General features: G+C 38.0%; 1 protein-coding gene across 4 annotated transcripts in view; it reads left to right on the top strand.

Moving 5' to 3' along the window:
* The window catches only part of PRDM5 (PR/SET domain 5), a 220907-nt gene that overhangs the window by 164767 nt on the left and 30944 nt on the right, over nucleotides 1-25196 (top strand). For 3 of the 4 annotated variants that reach the window (XM_017497574.2, XM_017497573.2, XM_037727504.1), the window contains one exon: nucleotides 3277-3362. The exons of the other annotated variant lie outside the window; for it this stretch is intronic. In XM_017497574.2, coding sequence (XP_017353063.1) covers nucleotides 3277-3362 — 86 coding nt within the window. The remainder of the gene's footprint in view (nucleotides 1-3276; nucleotides 3363-25196) is intronic. 4 annotated transcript variants of the gene reach the window in all.

Genomic DNA, 25196 nt, shown 5'->3' with positions numbered 1-25196 from the left:
AAAAAAAAAAAAAAGAAAGAAATTCTGCAAACCGGGGAGCCAATCATGTAACTTAGCCGAAGGCCAAAGGCCTGAAAACCAGGAGCAGGGGTTTGTTGATGTAAGTACTGAAGTCCGGAGGCCAGAGAACTGGGAGCTTCTGTGTCCAGGGGTTGAAGATGGATGTCATCTCAGATCAAGGAGAAAGATCGAGGGAGGGAAGGAGAGAGAGAGGAAAACAGAGAGACAATTAATTAATTCACTGTTCCTCCATCTTTCTGTTCTATCCGGGCCCTCAATGGATTGGATGAAGCCCGCCCACATTGGTGAGGGTGAATCTTCTTTCCAGTCTACTGATTCAAATGTTCATCTCTTCTGGACACACCCTCACAGACCCAGAAATAATGTTTTACCAGCTATCTGGCCACATCCCTCAACCTACTGAAGTTGACTGTAAAATTAACCAGCTGTTACTATATTGTTCTGGGATAACAGGCATAAACTGAGACTACTTTAGACAAAGCTGGATATATGGTCAGTGCACTCATAAGATAGGTATAATTTATCCAATTTTCAAACGTTCAATGAGGTTGGATGTCTTTCTTGGGGTCACAGCTGGAAGGAGGATGAGCAGTATTCAAACCCATGACAATCACATTCCAAAGAAGGATTTAAAAAGCTATGCCTTAAGTTAGTCTTTTTAAGTCTCTGAACAGAATTCCTATATTAAGACAGTAGGTAAAATCGGAAATGAATTTGTTATGTTTCTTCTTTAAAATTCCTTACTAGTTTTTAACTATATTTCTTTGTTGATGGATTTTGGCTACTATGAAAGGGAATAGTAACCTGGTATATTATATTAGAATTAACATACAATTATTTACCTGATGACTGCAAGTCTTTTGTTTTTGTTTGCTAGCTATTCTATTGCTGTTTGGAGAACAAAACCACGCATAAAGCTATGTGATACAAAGAGAATAGCTATGAATAGTAAATTATCTTAGGCTTGCTAGAAAAATAGTTTTATGTAAGTGTAGAGCACATTACTATTCTTACCATGCTTTATCCCTAATATAGCTTTGATTTGTTGATGGATTTCATTGTTAATCAATAAGAAGGAATCATTTTAGCCTTCTTTATTATCTATCACTAAAGTAAAATAAACTTTGAGAAATCTAATAAATGACTTTTTATACTCTATGAAGAAGAAAATGAAAAATTATCTGGAATTGTGTGACGAAGGAGCTACCACCATTTAGCAGTCGCATTCCGCTGTTTTCTGCTTGTCCTTTTCCTTTGTGGCTCAAGGTTAAATGATTAAGATCTCAATAAATGATAACTCCTGCTGTACTCCTACTATTGCTGCTGATGCTGTTACTGCCGGTACTGTGATGTTCATTTTTATCCCATCATCCTGAAATAGAAAAATTCTAGAAATATTGGAGAAGTGAAATCATTGTGACTTAGAGACTGGATAGAGGGAGAAGTGAGTAAAAAAGTGGGGGGTATCTTGGATGGCTCCCAAGTTTTTTATTTGGTAACTAGGTGAATGTGGTACAACTAATCAGGACAGGATATATAGCATGCACAAGACCAAAGGATAAATACCACAAATTCAAAACAATGCATGCTGATTTAAGCTGTTTGTGAGATACGCAAAGGAGTGTACCTGTTAGACATATCTCTACCTGGAGACCAGGGCTCAATAGATGTCTGGAATTCACATAAGCATGTACAATCAACTTAAGGTTAAAATAAGATTATATTGTCCTAGATGTTACCTAGCCTTTGTTCTACTGACTGTGAAAAGCTGTACCTTCCTAGAGTCACAATGATCCTAAGGTCCATAATTGTAGGTCAGCTTACCTAGTGCAAAGGTTGATTTTGTCTCAGAGAAGTTGGCAGGTATGGATGGCTCATTTAAGGGTCCTGTTCCTATTTGTGCTGTGATTGTTGTTTTTAGTTTCTTGCTACTTTTGGTGTTTGTCACCATTTTACAGTGCCTGGTCCAAAAGGAGGATCCTGAGTGCTCCTCCCCAAGGAGGAGAGGCTGCAAAATTCCACTTGGCAGGGGGCACTGCTGCAGGTGCTTCCACATGATGTTACTGCTGGAATCAAAGTTTGGGAGAACAGTGTAAGGCCATTACACAGCGGGGCCAGCCTTGAGACCCAGGAATGTAACTGTCCATTTCATGAAGCAGTGTCAGGGACAGGGGAGAGAGGGTCAAGGAAGGCCTTAATGAAAAGTGATCACTGGATCAACCAACAAGGGGCATTGTTGACCCCGTAAGAGCATTGACTGGGGTAATGCATATGATATCTAGATTGAATTAGGATCAGAACCAAGTGGAACATGAGAGAGTAGAGGAAGAACATACCCTGCTAGTCAAAAGGTCTGGGTCTGAAGGGAAGGAAAGACAGAAGTTTAGTATTAGCTGAAGGAGAATATTTTATCGTGTTAATCTTTGATTGCAGCCAGGGTCTAGCATCCTGCCGTGAAAGTACATTGTTAAATGAAAGAATAAATCAATTTGTGATTTTGAGCTGTGATTTTGAACTACTGTCCATTGTAAATAATTTGGCTTTGACAAGAGGGCATCTTCAGATCCCTTTTGGAGACTACATTTTGTCACTTCACAGTAGAATTTAAAAAAAAAAAATGTGCTGTGTATACATGTGCTTGCTTGTCATGAAAAACATCTTGGCTATTTTCTAAATTATAGCCTCTAGGTGAGAGGTATTTGATTATATCAGGAAGTATGGATTAATTATTATTTAGCTGAACTACCAATGGTCCTTTTGAACATATACCAATTTCATGAAATTCTTTTTAAACTCACAGCCTTAACTGAGACAAATTCGTTTATATGAAACGAAAAATAAAACAAATCAAGGTGTCAATGAATCAGTTAAATAATTCCTTTTTCAAGAGTAGCACAGTAACAGAGCAAAGTGATTAACATAAAATATTTTTAACAAATTCTTAAAATTAGGAGATTTAATTTGAGCTCAACTATTAAAAGAAATATGCAGCAAATATGCTACTGGTAAATGTTGTTTATTTTTGGGTATTGGAAGTGCTCTGAGCTCTGTGCACTCTCCATAGGAGAGGAGGCCACAGTCCACTGCTGTCCTGCACGGCCCATGCTTGGGTCTGCCCCTCTGTGCCTATAGCCACTTCTTGAAGTAGCACAGGACATATGTGGTGGCCAGGATCTGAGTGTATGAGAAGTGATAGCACAGGACTGGTTCTGCTACTTTACCTTTTTCTGACATGGAGGCTTCCTTTCTTTGTAGGTGAACGTCCTTATCAGTGCCCTTACTGTGAAAAAGGATTCAGTAAAAATGATGGACTGAAGATGCACATTCGTACTCACACCAGGGTAAGATTATAATCTGTCTCATTAATATTGATAATAAAAACCATAGTTACTTTAAAATAAATGTATTTAACTTTTTTACAAAATAAAGGCAATCTACTGGAGGTTATATATCTATATTTATGATAGACATTTAAGGATAATTTTTTTTAAAAGAAAAAACAATGAAAAAACAAAAGAAAACAAAAATTGAAATCCCAAAAGAATTTCTAGTCTTTGAATCAGGAATCAATTTTCAGGAGTTACAAATGACCAACTGCCAGATAAATCAATTTTTAACATTTTAATACTACAATATTTAAAGGTTTTTCTAGCATGATTATTCACCAGTAATAGGAAGATTTTTTTTGTTTTTTTTTGAGACGGAGTTTTGCTCTTGTTATCCAGCCTGGAGTGCAATGGCGTGATCTCCGCTCACCGCAACCTCCGCCTCCTGGGTTCAGGCAGTTCTCCTGCCTCAGCCTCCTGAGTAGCTGGGATTACAGGCACGCACCACCATGCCCAGCTAAATAGGAAGATTTTAAATAGAGTCTGCAAGTTTGTCAGCATTTGGCCATTAAGTAATACTTCTGAGCAAGTATATTTGCAAAGACATTGCAGATAAATTACCAGGACAGGTGGAAAAGAAGGAAGTGTAGCTCAGTGCTTTACAGGGCATGCCTAGTGCTGTGGCTCATTCTTCCTAAGGTGCTCTTTGTTCCCTTGCTGTCAACACTTTTACTGGACTATTGTCACTCTGTTATCTATGTCTTTTCCAGACTCAAGTATGTGTCTCACATGCTTTTAAAAAAATGTAAGCAGCTTACTCACCATCAGCCACCATTTCGTAGCTCACTGTTCCATTTAAGGCACAATTAGACACTTTAAATGAACTTTCCACATGGAAATTTTGTATTGTTTTAAATAGCTGTTCTTGATTTTGCTCTATACAGCTTTTCAATGCATTATCTTTGACAGATTCTTTTCAGTTTGCCCTTTTAAAGTGCTTATGGTCTGTATGTAAATGATATATTTTTTTCAAATTTTAAGAGACTTACCTAATCCCCTTTAGAACAATTCTAATTTAAGTCTCTCCTGAATTTTGCTTTTTACCTTAGCTATAAAATAAAAAGTTTGGAAAAAACACGTAATAATAATATTCTTCCCAGTATAAAAATATTGTAGCCTTCCACTTCAGTTCTGTAGCACATAAAAGCGATCCTCTGAGGTCCCCTTAAGAAAATACTCTTTTTGTCTTTGCGGTGAAGAGAGGAAGCTTCTCCACTCATTAAAGCAAATCTATAACAGGTTTCTCCTTCTAGTTTGTAGCATCATATTCATATTATATGAATATTGGGAATTGGAATACTTCCTAGATATAAGAGTACTTCATAAACCATAAAGGATTAGACAGATATTCCTGTTTATAATGGAATGATTTAAATGTACAATACTCAAAATATTTCACAACGAGTATTATGAAGGAGGTTTACATTAGTTTTAGCTTTGGAGGTTATTTTATATGTGAACAGTTGTCACAAATGTATCAATAATATGTTTATTTAGAAGATGCCAACATATAGGCAAAGTTCGGATTCCTCTTAATAAAAACCAGTGATATTGACAGAAATTTACATATGATGTTGTTTTACTTGATTACTGAAGATAGACATGATTACACACAGAAGAAGTTGTTTAAATCACTACACGAAAAAATATCTTTTGGGTTTTCTCCAGAAGGTGAGACGTTTCCAATTCAATTAATTTGTTTTTTACTTTGTTTTAATATAAAGTAATTAATGAGAATAATACAGATAGTTAAGATGAATAAAAATATAAAAACCACTAATTACATGGTAGTACTCTCTAGACCTTCACATTTATTAAATCATTTAAGCATCACAGCAACTCTATGAGGTAGCTGTTATTATGATTTCTTTTTGCAAAACAAGAAATTGAGGCACAAGCCAAGTGGCAAAGTTAGGATTTGAACCTAGAGAGAGTGACTACAGAGACCATTTGCAATTTTTTGCCTATTATTTCATTGAGTATTTTCTGATTCTACTCTCTCATATATTTTCTGGTATATTTCCAGACTAAACAAATTATAGTAATGACCTCAAATTTAAAAGTCCCATATTCTTTTGAGCTTTTGAGCCTCGATTTAAAGATCCCAATACTGTCTCCAAAGTGTTCAGCTGCAGATGGTCCCTTGTCAGTTTTCTGACATTAACTGCACTAAAAGAAAACAAATGCTAGGCTTTGACTAAAGGAACTAAAGAGAATGCACAGACCAGAAGCACCCAGGATTTTAGGCAGGATCCCCCACAATGAGTAGAGAGTGCTATCCAAGAAACAGGGTAAATATGTGTAAGCCTTTTGGGTTTTACCTCAAACTCTTCTTTAATATTCCTTTTTCATGCATTTTTAAATATTTTACTCAGTTTTATTTTGAAAATCCTGTTTCCTAAGCATTGAATAAATACACATAACCTTTGCACATTAGTCCAGAATTTTCAAAAAATTTCAAATTTTTAAAAGCCCACTAAGGTTATCAGCTAATAAAATCAAACTACTATTAAAACCCAAAAGATATTTTAAAAATGTTCTAGAGGAACAGCCTCTGCAAAGTCATATTTTCCCAGTGTTATTTGCATTTTGTAAGTCTCAGTTCAAAAAGATACTATTACATTTGGGCCATGACACATTTCAGCTTCAATTTTGCATTCACATTACATAGACATTTAGAAAGCTGTAATTCCCAGACACTTTTGGTTCTATTTTAAAAGTTTTTCATTCCAGTGTAACAACAGAAAATAAATGCTATTTAATTCAGTAAGGTACATCTTCAGGAAGTTTTGGTGAAATGATCCTAGATGCTGTGTCAGGCCTGTACCCCCAGGTTTACATTCTGTGGTAACTGTACGAATGCCTTCTAGAAGGAACACAAAGCCATTTACCCGAGTTATTGTCTGTAGGGTGCAGTAAGATCCCCAGATGTGGGAGATAATTTTGCTAAATTCCAATTAATGATTGACTTTTTGTGGAGAGACCAGGGTTTGAAGTGAAGGCTGGTGATTTTATTTCCTTCAGTATATTTTCTTTATACTTGGTTTTCAGCTTCTGGCTATGTTGTACCTATTTATGTTTTTCCATTGTATTTTTCCAGCTTAGATCTGTAGTCTGCTATCTTTAGTTATATCTCAGAAAATTCTTGTCTGTTTTAAAAAAATTTTTTTTGTACCTTTCTTTTTGTCTTTTATGGGACACCAGTTACACATTAGAGTATTTGATATTGTTTCAGAGCTCTTGAGTACCTATTCTCTTTTTGTTTGCTTTGCATTTTAAAAAATCTCAGTGTTTTTCTCTCTAATTTCTATTGACATTTTCAATTTCATTGATTTTTCTACCTCCGTTGTGCTCAGTCCCCCTATTGAAAGAGTGTATCTTTGATAATATGTTTTTCATCTCTAGCATTTTCACTTGGATTTTTAATAGTAGTTTCTATAAGGCCTGGCACAGTGGATCATTCCTGTATTCCCAGCACTTTGGGAGGCTGAGGAGGGAGGATTGCTTGAGGCCAGGAGTTTGAGGCTGCAGTTGACTATGATTGTGCCACTGCACTGCAGCCTAAATGACAGGGTAAGACCCTGTTAGACTCAGTTCAAAAAAGATACTATTACATTTGGGCCATAACACATTGCAGTTTCAAGTTTACATTTAAAAATAAGAAAATTCACGAGGTCAAGAGATCGAGACCATCCTGGTCAACATGGTGAAACCCCGTCTCTACTAAAAATACAAAAATTAGCTGGGCATGGTGGTGCACACCTGTAGTCCCAGCTACTCGGGAGGCTGAGGCAGGAAAATTGCTTGAACCCAGGAGACGAAGGTTACAGTGAGCTGAGATCGTGCCATTGCACTCCAGCCTGGGTAGCAAGAGTGAAACTCTGTCTCAAAAAAAAAAAAAAGAAGAAGAAATTAAATAGTTTCTATATTTCTGTTGAAATTGTCAATTTGTTCATCTGTGTGGCCCTCCTTTTTCACTAGATTCTTTGACATATTAATTGTAATTATTTTAAATTCTCTCTTTGGTATTTCTACCATCAGGGCCATCTGTGGATCTCATTGTTTTGACTATTCTTTCTTGATAATTAGTGGAAAGGTTGCAGGAGTTTGCTTTTTAAATGTCACATAATTTTTGATTTAATGTCTGTGTGTGTGTGTGTGTGTGTGTGTGTAAAAGAAACTAAGTCTCTAAGTCTAATTGGAGACTAAAGTAAATACTGCTTATGCCTAGAAATGGGTACACCTCTTCTGCTAGGCCATTAATGTGAGTCAGGGCTTGAGTCATTCTTGTCAGTAGCTGAACTAGGTTTGGGATTTTAAGGAATCAACTCTCATTGTTTTCCTTCCTACCCAATTGTGACAGCTCTCTCTTCCTCTGACAAAGGTGAGACATTCTGTGTTCCATTATTTGACATTTAGTTCATCTGACTGTCTTGTGACCGTAGCTCACAAAATGTTTCGTGACATTAAGCTCAAAAGAATGACTAAATTTTTCAGCTTTTTGTCATTAAGTTGGGGGTGGTGTTTTTGTGGCTTTCCACATCCTATAAGCAGTGATTTCTTTTTAACTGTGTAGGGTTTTGGGGGATAACTTTTTCTATTTAATAGCTCTAGATTAATTTTCTACCCAGGAGCTGATAAAAGCAGAACCTCTTCCATTCCATGTCCAGTTAGCTCCTTTCTTCAGTCAGGGAAGCACCCCTACTTAGAGGCCCTATGTGGATTTAGGCCAATTTGTTATGGTTTCTATAAAGGGGTTCTGTTTCCTAGGATGCAGTCAGACCCTGGCAACCTCAGGCAAGCCTCAGCAAACTCTCCCTCAGGGCATTGGCACTTGGAGCTATTTCTCATCCGTGTCTAGGACTGCTTTCTCCTATCCCACTCATGGGTCTTTGTTTTTTGCTTGGGTGGTGGATGAGACAGCTATTTCGATGGAGCAGATCATCTTTTGGGGAAGATTTTTTTTTTTTTTTTTTTTTAAGAGAGAGATTGTCTTTCTCTTCTGCCCAAGCTGGAGTGTAGGGTGCAATCATAGTGTACTGAAACCTTGAACTCCTGGATTCAGTGGTCCTATAGTCTCAGCCTCCTGAGTAGCTGAGAGTACAGGCACGAACCACCATGCCTGGCAACGTTTTTTATTTTTTGTGGAGACAGGATCTTGCTATATTCCACAGCCTGGTCTTGAGCTCCTAGGCTTAAGTGATCTTTTGGCCTCAGTCTCCCAAAGTGCTGGGATTATAGGTGTGGACCACCATGCCTGACCAAGATTGTCTTAGTTTTCACACTGTAGCTTTAAACCAAGATTTGGTTTGACAATTTGAATTTTTCCAAGGCCTTGGGTTTTGGGGGTGCTCCTGGCATGCTTTCCGACCTTTTCATTCTTGTCTCTGTTGTCTCTGTCTCAAAGGTCCTCTTGACTACTCCAAACTACACTGAGGTAGATAAGTGCCAGTTGCTGAACTCTGTGCAGTGCCTCAAGTCCATTTCAGTACATTGTTCTTAGAAACTATGGATCATCTGGAAATTGTAGAACTTATGTTTTCATTGCATTAGACATATTGAGCCAAAACAGTCACTCAGTGAGTTAGGACACAATCTCATAAATATCCATTTTATAAACATTAGGTTCAAAAGAAATTGTTGTTTGTAACTGTTTACCACAGAAAACTTCATGTCTTATATAATCACATTTGATTTCAACGTGGAAGGCACCTGGACCAATTAGAAAGTTATTCAGAAACTCTGCCTTTTGAACACCATTTCAAAAACCCAATTGTCTTATACAGGTTTCAGGTTTCTAAGATGGCAGTTCTTTCCAGCCTTGTTTGCAGAAACAGCCAAATTAGTTCTTACAAAATTAAAATGGAATTGCCAGTGGTTACAACTAACAGCAAGTCTTATATTGTTTTATATTTTATTAATTTTCTTTCATTAACTTTCTTGTCCCTGATCCCCACGTTGTTCAGAGTGTAGATCTGGGTTTAACAGACCTGTGCCTTTTGCACTTTCTCTTGATACCATGCAGTGAGACCGTGAGTCTCTGAGCCCAAACAAGGGTGGGTATCTCAGAGTTCCTAGGAATCAGATACTTTTGAATTTATCTAGAGGCTTTGGGTGGTCTTTTGATGTAGGATTTGAAAATTATCCAAAAAAAATTTTGACCAATACATCAAGCAGATGAATGAACCATGTGAGTAAGTATGAGCATGATGTTGAAGGAAAAAGAAGTCATTCTATGTGAATTAAGATGTGTATGTGAACTAAGGCAGGAGGAGTGAGGGCTGCTGTATACTAAAGGGAGGAGAAGGCAAGAACTTTCCTAGCTCCAGGGGCATTGTATACAGTATATGCAGCCTTGGTTGAGAACAGAAAGGAGTCTTTTAAAGATGAGAATCAGCTTGAAATCCTCATGGACACATTAGGAAGCATGCATAAAAAGCTTAGGAGACAGTTGCAAAAGGAAGTTGGTTGAGTCAGGTTAGGGAGGGCTGGTGGATTCTAGGACTAGAGATAGAGGGTGATATTTGAGTTGTGTGTTTGAAGGAGTATGGTGGAGGGCAGGCCAGGGAAAATGTGACTGCATGAGCAAAGTACGCACCTACAGTTACAGTAAGGGTGACCTGTCCACTGTAACTGAGTTTGAGGATACATGTTGAAGGATGACTTCTGTTGAGACAGGCCAGTCTCTGTTGAGATTGAAGAGTTGGTATGAATTGGGAAAACATTTTGTTGTGTGTGTTTGATTTTGAGTAGAGGAGTAACATTATCAGTTTTACCTCTTAGGAAGGTTGCTCTGAATCATTCTCTATCAAGAATTGCAGGAAGCAGCACTTGAATCAGGGAGGCCCAGTCAGGAGACATGATGGAGCCAGGTGAGCAGGAATAGGGACCCACATGAGATGGCCATGGGATCTGAGAATAGGGCACAGATATGAGGGGCACCTTTGAGATAAGTATTGACAAAGTTTGGACAAGGTTTAGACATACCCTGTATAGGTGGTGAAGAATAGGGAGGAGTCACAGATGAATATAGGATGCCTAGAAGGGGCATTTTGGGGTATTGTGATATTCCACGTAGAGAAAGGAAGAGCAGCTTGTGGGTATAGAGAGAAAGGAGGGGGAGGAATGGGTACTGGGTTCACAATTATCTGGGTTAAGTGCCTGAGGAACATGCTTACCTGTTTCTGTTTTTATGTCAGGGTAAGAAGAAGAGATGTACACATTTAATAACTTTCAAAAATAGTTTATTATGATTTTAGAGAAAATTTAACAGTTTTAGAATTTCCAAGCTTCATCAACTATGTCCTATAGGGACAAGAGAATATGCCTCATTGTAACTGTTTGAAATTATCTTTAATTGATTTTGGAATTAGTGAATCTTTTATTGTTTCTGGAATCCACATATTTCTTGGGGAATTTTGTATGTCTTGCCAATGAATTATTTAAGATAAATGACTTTAAAATACCATTGTATTTTATTTGGCTCCAAATATATACCTGCATGAAATTGAGCCTTCTTATTCTATCACAATAAGGCATTTTCCTTTGTAAAAGGGAAAATCAGACCATTTGAAAAATCACTTCCCTTTCAGGGACCGACAGCATCATTACCCCATTTCTTTTTCTTCATTTCTCCTTTGTGAAAATTCTTTCTGATGGTCATCAACCCACTTGGCAGAGTGCCCTCTATTCTTAATCTCTGTGTAGCCTGCCCATGAGCCAGTCAGCTCTCTTAAATATCACCAGAAAAGAAAGTTTTAAATTTCCCAGTAAGGAATACTTTTTTGGCATGCCAAATGATGTTCCTGAAATAAGGACTTCTGGTCCAGGCATACTGGATCATGGTACTCTGGATTTTTATGGGCTTTGAGAGTAAAAGGTGAAATTTTAAAATAGGTTGGATTTCATTCTCTTGACAAATTTTTTGGGTTGTTGAGTTATTTAGTGGGAAAATAGACAAAAGTCTTTTATGGGACTAAACTCTGTTTTACCGTAATTAAGGTTACAAGAGTAGAGTTACACTGATGTGAGGGATTGAACTGACCAGAGGCATTGGCTGTGATTTTTCTACGTTTTTTTAATGGTTTTTGCGTTCTCATTCAATATGTCTTTGCCTAACTTGAACTTTTTGGGGAGAGGAGAAGCTAGTACTACCCATCTAGAACATAATGTGGATTAGTTGGAATAATGGTTTAATAAGGTAGTGTCTAAGATGGTGCCAGTAATCTCTTTCCTCCCTGTATGCACATGCTTCACATTAACAGGTATGGTCCAGTTTCCCTTTCCTGAATCTGAGCTGGGCACAATGACTTGCTTGGCTAATAGAATGCAGCAGAAGTGATGTGCTAAGACCTCAGATGCTAGGACAGGGGAAGCTTGGTAACTTTTGTCTGTATCTCTTGGGACCATGTTGTGAGAACCCCAAGTAATGTGGAGAGTCCAGATAGGCATGCCATACAGCAGCCAACGTGTACTGCCAGACATCTGAGTAAGCCGTTTGGCTTTCTAGCATAGTTGAGACTTCAGATGACTTCAGCTGCAGCCAACTGACTGCAACTGCAAGGAAGACTCCAAGTGAAAACTGTTGCAGAGCCCTGTCAACCCACAAAACAGTGGAAAATAATGTTATTTTATATCATTAAACAAAATAATTACAATCAAATCTTAAACCACAAACAATAATAATGTATTAAGTTTTAGAATGGTTTATTATGTAGCAATAGATACTCCAACAAGTACTAAATACTACAAAATGCTGCATAAGTACAATTTTAGTTGTGTAATATTCTTCTATATTTTAAATGATTGACATTTCTGGAGAGAGCATTAAAGTGAGTACTTACTAAATGTTCCCAAGCAGAAGTTAGCTGTTGTGTCTCAATATCCCATTTACCAGTGGGAGTTGTATTTTGCTTTTGGAAAATACACATCTTAAAATTCAATTTAAAAAATATATATACGAACAGTTGTTTAGAAAGGCTTATACTATTCTGAAAAAGATTTGAGAGACTCAGAAAAGTATGAATTAAAGGCTGTGATTATACTTATATACTATTTAATCTGTAGGTCCAAAATCTGATGACAAATTTGCTATGTAACATGGAAATTTCTATAAATAAGTTAAATTAAGAGCTTTGTTTTTAAGCAATTGGCCTTATAATTGGTGTGATATTAAGTTGGCTAAAGTGAATAGGCCTATCACCACTATACAGTTTTCTCCTTAATACTTTTTAGAACCTTAAATGCTAAGAAAAGAGTGAATCTGGGTTCTCTAGCAGTACTATTGTGATCAGAATGACACTTGTTTTGGGCCATCAGGAAGGTAGTTCTCGATGTTGAGGTTGGTGGTCTGGCAAACTCAAGCATGGGTAATCTCTGCTTATGATGAGGAGGTTGGTTGGGATGTTCCCTATTTGGGACTTTTTTTTTTTTCTGTAACTTTTTATTTTAATGCTCCCTGACTAAAGCTGTTTAAAATACACAAACCTCTGTTTTTGAATTTAGAAAAGTTATTGTCCTAATTTGTTTATATGTTTCTCCTTTTTTAAATTGCGACTTCCATGTGGACAGAAAGTGTAGCTTGCATCTCTTTTTCCTTAGCAGCTGTGTGCCTGGCACCTAGTGAGTTATTAGGTTTGTTGAAGAAATGAAGTAAAATTATGGTCAGAAGCAAATTATTAAATTTATCAAATTAACCCAGCAAATATATATCTAGATAAGACATATGAATCCATTCGTTTATTTATTCAACATTGATTAAATGACTGCAGTGTGCTATGAGCTGGGTCTATAGCAGTACACAAATCAGACCTTGTCTCTACCTTCAGTGGAGCTAGGAGTCTCTCAGAAGTTTAATTCCTTTTTAATCAGCAATTTCTTCTTACTAAGGACTTGACAAGAAGGTATGAAAAGGCAAGAGTGTGTGCATTCATCAGATGTTTGTGACATGCCAACTGCATGCCAGAAGCTGTAGTGTCACAGGCCCTGCTTGTTTCTGTCAGGAAAGATGGACATTAAGGACATTATTTTAAGTAACATAAAATGCCAAATATGCCAAGTGATGGCATGGGAAAGTACTGGGTCCCAAGTGTATAACTGGTACCAGGCATACTCCGAGATCCTGGAGTCTTTGGCATGGCTCTCTCTTAGCTCTCAGTGGCCCTTCCTTGTTGCTGTGGTTGTCTTCTTCAGATGCATGTGCTTCTCTGCATTTCCACATTTTACCATGTGCAAGGCAGTTCTATCTGTCTAGGCAGGAATAGGGAAATGTATACCTGTTACTCTGAACTTGATGCTCTGCATTGATGTACACTGGTCCTAGCCTTCCCTGGTTGCCTGCCTGGGCCATTCTTGTCATCTGGCTCTGAGGACTTTGTTCTTAGAGGTATACTTGCCACAGGGGAGCCAGAGATTTGAGATCCCCTGATGAAGCCACTTTTACCCTACTTATCTGACTGACACACCTGACAGATAAAGCTCAAGTGAACAGACACCTCAGGCCACAGCATGGAATGTGTACAATTCTTCAAGTTCAAGCCTTAACTCTCGTGCCTTATTTCCCTTTTAGGGCAGCATACTGGGGTGGAAGTGAATGAAAATAGTGTTGTCAGGGGTTAAGATTAAAACCCACCTCATTTGTGAAGAGGGAATAGACTATTCGCAAATTGTAGTACTTTATTTTTAATAAGAGATCACTTTACTAGTCACTATCTGTGTGCCATTAATAAATCACTGTGCCAGGGCTTTCAGATTGTTCTCATTGATCTAAAGATTGTGCTTCTTGGATACCTGGATACAGGAAATTTCACTAATTCTGAAAACATTTAGTAAGCCAACTATATGCCGGGACTGTAATAAGTACTAGGGATACATGATCGAATATATAGTACAAGATGCCTGAGAGTGTCAGATAATTTCATATGAGTGGGTCATGGAGTAGAATAGAAGGTGTACTGAAAAAGAGGCTCTGGGATGCACAGAGGGAAGGTGATACAGGGTCGTCTCTGAATGCTGGATGAACGTGTTTGGGTTTTACCTTCAGGGCTTTGAGGAGCTTTTGAAGGTCAGTGATCTCAGATTGTTGGCATTTTCAGCCCTGCTAAGTACTTTATCTCTCACTAGTTACTGGCCAGTACCAGCATCATCAATCATCAATTAGTTCTGTTTGATCTAGCAAGCCCACTACTGGGTACCTGTCCAAATGAAAAGAAATCATTATATCAAAAAGATACCTGCATTCCTGTTTGTTGCAGCACTGTTCACAATAGCAAAGATGTGGAATCAACCTGAGTATCCATCAGCAGATGAATGGATAAAGAAAACACACACACACACACACACACACACACACACACACACACACGATGGAATAGTATTTAAGCATAGAAAGAATGAAATCATGATTTTTCTAGCAAGATGGATGGAACTGGAGGCCATTACCTTAAGGGGGGCAAGCCAGACACAGAAGGTCAAACATCACATGTTCTCACTTATAAGTTGGTGCTAAAAACATGACGATACAGAATGGAATGATAGACAGTGGAGACTTATAGGTGAGGGGTGCGAGGATTAAGGATAAGGGGAAATTACTTAATGGGTATAATGTATATCATTTGGGTGATGGATAACATGAAAGCCCTGACTTAACCACTACATAATCTATGCTTGTAACAAAATTGCACTCATACCCCATAAATTTATATATAAAAAAGTCTTAGGTATCTTTCTTTTCTTGAGCCTCAGCCTGGACTCTCCTCAGCCTGCTGACAGTTTTTTATAATCTTGCCCAAGTGATTTTGGGCAGACATAAGGGAGTGTCTCAAGAAGATGCTCTGAGGCACACCATCCTTGAAGAATCAGTAGAACGCTTCCCAGTGGCCTTTTCCTAGTCTCCATTTGGTCTCCCTCTTCCTCCTACTGCTTTAGAGCAAGGAATTAAAAATCTGTGACTAAAATCAAATGACTGTATCTTCCACCCGCCCTCCAGACCTGGCAGGAGAGATCTCAGCATTTTAAGTGAACAGTGTTTTTCTGCCCCAATAGGGTACAGTAATGCAAAGGCCAATGTCACATAAGTGCCTCCTCTCCTGCCTGTCACATAACTCTTAGGGACTGTTACCACAGCTGGAATCAGTGTTTTCACTGAGGTATTAGAGAAGCTTATGAGCTCATTATCATTTGAACGTTTGAATAATGTAAAATTTAGACAGAGTTTCCTTTGGAAGGATTATTTATGGAATGTTTAGGTTACTGATTGATTTATATTGCTGTGATTCTGAACAATTGGAATAAAATTAGATCCCTGTGGTGTACGTTGGATGACACCACAGTGATACAGGGCCTTTCTTGATTATCTCACATTATGTCAAACATTAAAAGCAAAAGAATTGATCTTAGGGAAGTCCATGTCAGTTTCTATTTAACTTCGCTTAACAATGACTTCAAACAGTTGTTGCATGTATAAAGAACTCCTGATTAAAGAGACTTCCTTTGACCAATGTGATATGTTTCTAATTGTAAGTGTTTAAGAACATGCATTTGGTCTCAGATGGCCAACTAAATGTTACAGATTCAGCTTCTGTGCTATGTGTTGTGTACTGAAGGAATAGTTAAGAAAAGGTTGCAGCCCTTGCATAGTCTGGGGGAGAAGACAACAAGATAGAGCATGGAAAAGACCACCCTGAAAGTATCCCAGCGTGCTGCATGTGCACACAGTAAGACCACCTACCTCAGATTGAGAGAAGGGTCAGGCAAGGAAAGGCGTTGGGAGAATCAGAAGAGAGTTTACTCTGCAGGAGTAGAAAATTCATTGGAGACATCTATGTGGAATGGAAAAAAAAAAAGGCTGAGCCCCAGAAGATTGTTCAAAAGGAAACCAGGAAGGCAGCCGAAGAGGCTGAAGGAGAACCAGGAGAAAACAGTGAGGTGGCACTGAAGCCAAGGGAAGAGAAGTGTTTCAGCATTTCTGGGAAAAATCACATGCTCCGTTTGAATCTTGCAGTTTTATGATACATGTAACCATATTCCAGATCCTGAGAAATCCAGCAATGAAGGCATTTCTTATAGTTTGTTTAGGCTAGCATTTGCCTGGATAGTTTTAGCCTAGCGAGTAAGGGTGTATGTATGTATGTGTGTGTATTCCACTAACATCTCACTGGGGCTAGTCTTTTACAAAACACAGTTCAAGAGTCGCTGGTCTAATCCATCTCATATATGACTGCATCGATAAAGATTTGCTTTGATCAAGGGTCTCAGATACTAAAGAAAAAACAAACAAAAAAGCCCCCCCTACTTCCCTCTTTCTGCAGAATGGAGCCCAGGTGGCTTGGACTGAGTGCCCTGTGCCAGCCGGGCTGTGCTGCTGCTGTCTGCCCCTCCTGTGTTCCATTCCTCCTGGACACTCTGGGCATCAGCCAATTTGACCATGTCCTTGTCCTAAAGATGACCATGCTTGCCTAGGTCCACTTCAATACTTTTTGAGGGTACAAATAAAGCAGTCCCTTTTTTTAAAGCTCCCGGTCAGGTCTCACTTTCGATACAGCCTTCCCTGCCACCTCTGCCATTGGCATACTTTACCTGGTACATTAATTATATTAGCCTAGTTTTTTTTTTTAACTTTTATGTCATTGTTTTCTTTCTCTTTCTTTTTCTCTTAGAGCTTAGTTCATGTATTCAGCCATTCTGCAATATAATTGCATGTTGTATGATTTTATGCTATCCTCATTGGTATCTATATGTCTTTTCTGTAAAAATGGAGACTTTCTAAATAGATCTTTATTAACATTGAAAGGACAAAGTGTTTAAGACCTGGTCTGAGCCACCTGGAGTTTTCTGCATACCCAGGAAGGGAGTAGAATGCTTGCATTGTTGCATTAGATATTCTTACAGTGAAAGAGAATCACACGTCATGGAAACATTGGAACACAGAAAACTAAGCGGCTGGCTTTGCCCCAGGGAGACCAGGTAGGTTCCACTGAGGATATCTGAATTGGACCAGGGAGCATGAGTCTGAGTTTTCTAGGAAAAGGAACAAGATTGTGGGTAGGGCATTGCAAACCAACTGAGTGCTGTATGCAAGGATGTGAAGTTGTGATTTGTGGGTGGGAGAGAAGCCCAGTGTAGTAGAATCCATGGTGTGTGTTGTTGAGAACTGGAGCATGAGATGGGGGTCAGGCAGGCGTGGCAAGACTCTGAGGAGCTTTTGGTGCCGGGACTGGAAGACAGGATTGATTCTGTAGGTAACACTAAGTCAGCACAGGCTTTCATTTGTTTCCCAGTGACACAATGGAATAAGATGAGCAATAATACCAGGTGTTCCATCCTTATTAGAAACACAAACCTATGAAATAAAGAAAATGTTCAGTCCAAGCAACTCTGTATATCCCTTGAACCCACCTATTTTTCTTACATATCTCTTTTTTCTTTTACATTACACAATGGTCTTATAGGTTGAGACTAGTAAAACTGTAACAATTGTTAAGGCTACAGTTACTTGCCATTACTAGTGAAAACAAACTGCAGTGCACAACATTTTTTTAAATGTCTTCATTATTTGTGACCTATTTTGAGTACAGTCTACAGTCATAGAATATCCCAGCTGCAAAGCATAGAAGAGGTCAGTTGATCCAACCACTTTATTTAAAAATGAGGGAATTTAAGTCAAAATATGTTAAAGACTGAGTGTAGCTAGTTACAGCAGTAACATTTCTCTCTCTGCAAGCACTTCGATGACATTGTCTTGTCTCAAATTCATTTGGTCATGAAATTAAAGAGAAACAATAACAGATTAGGTTACAGAGCAAGAATATTATATCATTTTTTAGTTCTTATAGGGTTTTTGATTCTTAGTAATATTTCATATAAAATTATTACCTGTTTTAAATTTTTTTATTGTGAAGTACTACCTGTTATATTCTGCATTTTGTTACCTCCGAGATCAGTTATTTTCAAGCAATATATCTGATTTCAAGATATAAGTTACAATTAATATAAAATTTATTAGGAATTTATATTTTTATTACTATTTGAATTTATCTTTTCTGTAATAATTGGAGATCTTGTAAGTGGATCTTTATTAATGTGAAAAGGATAAAGTTTCTAAAAGTGCATGAAACAAATATCTGATTACTTAATATTAGATATAGAAAGCACGTTTTAGAATGAATAGCTATTTATTGACCATTATATACTATGTACTGAGTTAAGTACTTGTATTCTAATCAAGAAATCGTCCCAATAATCATATGAACTATGTGTAATATACTGGGTCTCAAGAATAAAACAATTAGAAAATAGACCCTGCAAATTCTCTTTTATGTTCAGCTACCAATCTTTTAGATGATCTCCATGTGGTAAAGACTGCAGGAGCTCCTCTTAAGCCACCCCAGTGCCTGCCCTTATCCTGAGATGGTTCAACATTAATTTGAACACCTCATCAGACACAGTTTCTTAACTGTTTTAGCTATAAGGGACCATTACAACTTCTGTCAGCCACTCACAGAATTATACCCTAATTATACCCTTAATATTTTCAACGAGCTTGGTGTCAGAAATTGCTTGCCTTGCTAGTCACAGAGACTCACTCATTTATCTTAAACACGAAGGGGTTTATTCATAAGGGTCCAGAGGTAGGCAGTCCAGGGCTAGTTTGGCACTTCCACAAAGTCATCAAGGCATGTGGCTTCCATTTTCAAGGTTCCAGTGTGACTCAAAATGGATGTTGCTACTCTAGCCATCACATCCTCATTCCAGGCAACAGGAAGGAGGAGGCAAGAGAGGGCAACAAGATGTGCCCCTGCTGGTTACACTTCCACTAAGGAGCTTTCTGGAAGTCCTCACCAACTTCCACATGACCACACTTAGCTATGAGGAATTCTGGAACTGTCATCTTTTCTTAAGCTTGTTGCCACACTAAATAGAATTACTTTCTATTACTCAAAACAAGGGAATAAATATAAAGTAGATATTTCTCCAATCTCATTTGCCAGCCCAAAATGATACCATTCTTTTTCTAGACTTTTGTTAGTTTTATTCTTGTTTTAACTGATACCTGCTTCTCTGCTTTACTGCCTGGCCTCTTAATCATATGCAAAGTTTTGTTAAAAACAAGAAGACCCCTGCTTAAGTGAAATCACCTCCTCCATCATTTTCTGACCATCTCATCTTATAGCTGGGTGAGGAACCTCTTCTCTGTGCTATCATCACTTGTTGTACATTGTACTGCACTGACCTTGTCGGTGTCACTTTCTCCCTCAAATTACACACTTGTAAAAATGTCTTGCTTGTGGGTAGGAGGAACTTCAGAGTCTAGCTGACTGCCTGACACACAGTGGGAATGTGTTAGGTATTTGTTGAACTGACTATAAAGTGTCATAGTCATTATTCAAGTATAAATAGCAGGGCTTTAGGTGAGTAATGTTTTAGTCTACCCGTCTCTTTATTTCTCACGGCTGCTGCAGAGGAAACTCTAAGGGCTTCCGTATCTTATCTGCACCTCTTCTTGTAAGAGCCTGGGCAGAATGGTGTCAGGAAATAACCTCATCTCTTTGGCTTCGGCAGCCCCATTTGTAATAATAATGCAGTATAGTTGTTTCAGGATGTCTACTAAACTTCTTTATGAACTTGGTATATCTACAAAGAGTATGTGTACAGCAGATTGCAGATTTTGCTAAAATAAAACTCTATAAATATTTAGTATCTAAGCTGATTGTTGCTTCATCACCATTGTATTATCTTTAGACTTTAATAATATACTTCAGGATTTAAAGGAAAGTACATGCTGTCTGAAATATATATAAAGAGAGTTTTCTTTGTTTTGAAGCTAGACAATATGCAATTAATATTTAAAAGAAATGAGGCCATTATTCTTAGAAAAGTAATACAATATTTCCATGCTATTTTCTTTCTGGAACAGAATTATATGTTCATCTTGTTCTCTGTTCAGAGAATTTTAATTACTAAAGTATCACAAGGATCTTGGGATAAAGACTTATCTGTCTTTATCCCAAGATCCCATAAATGGATTTCAAGAACAATGCTATGTTGAGGTTCCTACATAATTTTCTTTCTATATAAAATCACCAGTTATATTTACATGATTCATGTGCCTTTTTCAATTCTGAATAACATTGCATTTATATGCATATTGCAATGGTAAAGAGAAGAAAGCAGGTTAATATTATACATAAAATAAGTTTGTTATTATTATGTGCCAACCATTAAAATAAGCAAAATGCTATGACATAGGTATAATATTCCATGTTACAAATGAGGGAAGTGAGGCTTAGAGAGCTTAAGTAGCTTGTCCAAATTCCAGGCTGTCATTACTACAATGACTTGTAATGGGCAGCACCAAGATTGGAAATTAGCTTGTCTTTAAAGACCTTATTCTTCATTACTGTATATGCAGCCATCAAGATGTTCTTAAGTATTATGTTCCATATTGAATGAACTAATCTTTTAGAAAAATCATAAGAAAACTAGTGTCAATTTCCCATTCAGTTCAATAAACTTGTTTAAACTTGTTGCTGCTACAGTATCTCTTGGGTCCGCTGGACTTCCTCAGTACATGGTCCTCAGGATTCCTGCTCTAACGTTTTATCCTGGGAGCACACCAAGATGACTGGCATGGGGACACCCCACTCAGGAAATGTTTTAGTGGTGCCACTAGGACCTCAACAGCATTTTCCCTTCACTTATAGCTTAGAAGCTATTTTCTCTGAAATGTTTTGGAAGCCACCAGGAAGAGATATTTCATGTCCCTTGTAATACATTATACTAAGAGAAATTTAATGTTGAGAGACTAACTGTCCACATTTTTACCTAAATTCCTTGTATTGTAGTTTCTTTGCATCATAGGAAATCAAGACAGCATTTTCAATATGAATCTTTCATATCTTTGATAATGGCTATTTTTGATATAATTTTTCAGGAAGAAACGTTTAGGCCAATCATGCCTCACAATAGGTCACATGGCAGGTTTATATCAAGATGGTGTTTTGGAATTATTGCTTTGAAAGACCTATGGGGGCCTCTCGATCGTGCTGCCTTCATCTCATGGATGTTGTGGGGTTGAAAAATTCTTCAATTTCAGTATTTCTAGGTATTGTAACAAAATGTATTCTTAAAATCATGAAGGAAACAGTCTTAAGGGTAAAAGTCATTCATTAAAATATAGTTATGGATCTTTCCTTTTGCTCCATAAAAAAGCTGTTATTCTTTGATTTCTTTATTTGTACTCTAATGGAGGCATTTGGTTGTTCTGAGAACATGGTATCATTTTCAGTTTGACCGAAACCGTATTGATGCTGAAGTAAAAACCTGCTTATCCTGAGAAACATCTGAGCTCTAGCTATCTCTTTCTTCACTTCCTGCTTGAGACTTCATGTCTATGCACTGTGTCAACCACGATTCATTACAGGGAAAGCCATTTCCTCAGGGGTCCTAGATTCATATCTTTCTAGGCAGGCTTCAGTTTACTTGCTTTTAAGGAATATTTTTAAATGTGCTACTTGTAAAATTATATTCTTTACCTTCAGCTTTTGTCTTTCTTTTAGTTCTGCTTTCAATTCTAAATTACATTTCTTTATCGCACACACATTTCTTTATCATACAACCATTTTTTTTTTATCATACATTTGGGTTTTTTTCAGACAAATCATATTCCTTGTGTATATTTTCTATTTGATGAGGCTCTCCATTATGGAAGCTTCGAAGTATGGATGTTATCCATTCTTGCAACCTCAGTTCTTTTCTAGAGTATTTTAAAATATGAATATTAGAAAGCCAGTGACATGCATCTAGTGCAACACTAGGCAGAGTATGTAAGGAGCCGGAGGTGGGGGCGAGGGGTAGATGTTGCTTACTGGTAAAGTGGAAGATAAGAATTTGTACAGAACGTATTAGTACACCAAGTTCCATGATGTCACATCCTTGCAAAATGAAAGCAAGCATTCACTTAAAGAAAAAATTGATTAGTCTTTTTATTAATATTGTATATTATTAAGTGTAACTGAGTGTTCTCTGAAATCATAATTGTATGGAATCAAATCAGAAAGAATATATATATGTATTATATATATATGTATTTTATATATACACACACACACACACACACACACATCATACATCATTTAGTTTCCTATGTCATTATGTGTTCAAGATTATAAATGGAAATAATAGGAACCAGAATTGGGAACAATTTTCCAAATACATTTTCATCACCAAATGCTATTTATTTATACTGTAATAACATATGAGACAGATGGATTATTAAGGTTTTTCCTGTCTTTCGTAAATCTCTGATTTACAGTGATTATGATGGTGCTGATTGCTTGTGGCCTTGATGCTGGATTCTAACAGATGACTAGGGTAGGCAACTGATCTGAGATTTGGTGTCTGGAAATCATGAAGCAGGAAGAAAGGTCAAGAGGCTCTGAGGACTGGCAACGAGACCGGAGGCCTTTAACCCCAGGGTCAGCAGTTGAGCTAGGCTAAGCTGTGAGTGACATAAACCATTCATGTAAGGACCAACCATGATCACAACAGAAAATTGCCGATGGTCTGATGTTCTTCACTAGTGCTTTCTTTTTCTTTTTTTTTCTCTCTCCTGAGATGGAGTCTCACTCTGTCACCTAGGCTGGAGTGCAGTGGCATGATCTGGGCTCACTGCAACCTCCACCTCCTGGGTTGAAATGATTCTCCTGCCTCAGCCTCCTAAGTATCTGGGATTACAGGCATGAGCCACCATGTCCAACTAATTTTTTTTTTTTTTTGTATTTTTAGCACAGACGAGGTTTTACCATGTTGTCCAGGCTAGTCTCGAGCTCCTGACCTCAAGTGATCCACCTGCCTCAGCCTCCCAAGGGTGCTGAGATTATAGGCATGAGCCATCACACCCAGCCCTTCACTGGTACCTTCAAAATGCATAATACTTTTCTGTTTCAGCAAAAAGTGCCAGACATTTGGAGACCCTCGTTAAGCTTTAGTACTGCCCTTGAGGCCCACTGCATGCCTGGTGACCCAGTCCTCCAGCCTGTAGCACTAGACTTGACCCAGAACTCAAATATCCTGGAGTATTCATGCCAGACACAGACTGGATCCTAGTCCAAAAACTCGGCACATCAGTGGGGCAGTTCTAGACGGTTTCCCGGATGAGAGTCAATGTGCATTACACTGAATTCCATTAGGGTCAAACCTTTTTCATTACTTTCTAAATCATATCTATATGTATACATATCATACACACACACGCACACACACACATGTACATAATCTTTCTTGGTTGCTGCTGAAGGTTGCTCTTTGAGCTACTCCTTCTATTCAGTGAATGAATGTACTCCATTCAAATGTTCACCGTGCCAGTGTAAGTTAAAATTAACATTTTGCTGGAATGTGGTATGCCTGACTGCTTTGGATCTATTACATATTATTTGGCTTTGTAGAGGCAACAGAGTGAAGGGACTAAAATTAACATGTGTTTTCAGGCATGTAAGCAGTCTACCATGTCATTGCCAAAAAAATGACATTCCACCTAGAATATAGCCTTTAACATGCGGGACAGTTTATCACCAAGTAATAGATGACTCAATGGCTGAATTTTAAATTTTTTTAATACTGAATTCTGTTTCTATTCCCCACTGACAGAGCATGAGTGAGTTTTCTACATCTGTCCCATTAGGAGCCAATGCCAGTGCTGCGGCTGCTGCATGCTAAGAGTCTGTTCCTTTTCATGTAATACTGGGCTCAAAGCCCCAGAGGCTTCTATCATTCCCTATTCCACCCCCATTTCTGTCTTCAGGTTCCCAGTGTATCTTCTTTCATCCTTGCCCAGAAAGAGGCCCTTTGGAGACTGGTTGTGGATATTCTTTGAGCAGAGAGAAATGTGTACTCACTGAATTCTCTTTGAGCATTTGGGCTTCATTGTAGCTTAGCTCCTTTATGTACAAAGTAAGAATTATGTTAATTGAATCGTCTTCTAGGTGTATTAGTTATGTTGACTTGACATAGAGGATACTTGGCCACTAGTAGAAAAACAGCCGCAACTGCAATTATAAAAGGAGAGAGAACAAAATAGTGGGAGAGTGTGCTGGCAGTTCTTTTCTTATAGGTTACCATACTCTGTGAGGGCACCAACTTTTCTTATAGGTTAGAAGGCACCAGGATATCTAAACTAAAGAACAATGTAAAGAAGTACAGCAAAACAAAATCATCTCAGTGTGCAAAGGAATGATTCAACATTGAGATCCATGAGTCTATGAGGTTCTCTGTGGCTTTGGATATAATTAAAACAAGGAAACTGCCTCAATTCCGTCTTCTTTTACCTAATATATTCTAAGAGAATGAGTTGGATGATTTCTTAGTAACCTGGACAGTTTATAAGTAGCTCTCTCTGTAAAAATATTTTTTCTTAAAATAACAAAACCTCATCATCTTGAGGGAGAAAGCATTTTGTTTGGCCTGAGGCAAAACTTGGTACTTCCGTCCAAAGCACTACCCTTCTCCCTCCCAGGCCCAACACTCCATCATTGTCCCTGCAGCGCTCCACCTTGTGCCCACTAGGATGGGCAGCCAGTGTTCTCAGTGGGGCAGCATGAGATGGGAAAGGGCTAGCTAGAGGTCTTGTTAGTACTTTTCCTTAGTAACAGCTTGTTCTGCCAGTGGGATGATAGACTGTGACTAGATAAGGGATGAGAGATCAGGGCATAGGAATAATGAGAGATTGTGTTAGCAGAATCCTTCTTATTTAGTACATTTGCCTATGACAGCTGGGTGGATTTCCAGGCTGACACA

Source organism: Cebus imitator, unplaced genomic scaffold, assembly GCF_001604975.1.
Source record: "Cebus imitator isolate Cc_AM_T3 unplaced genomic scaffold, Cebus_imitator-1.0 Scaffold233, whole genome shotgun sequence".
Taxonomy (NCBI): Eukaryota; Metazoa; Chordata; class Mammalia; order Primates; family Cebidae; genus Cebus; species Cebus imitator.
This window is presented reverse-complemented; position numbering and strand designations above follow the sequence as displayed.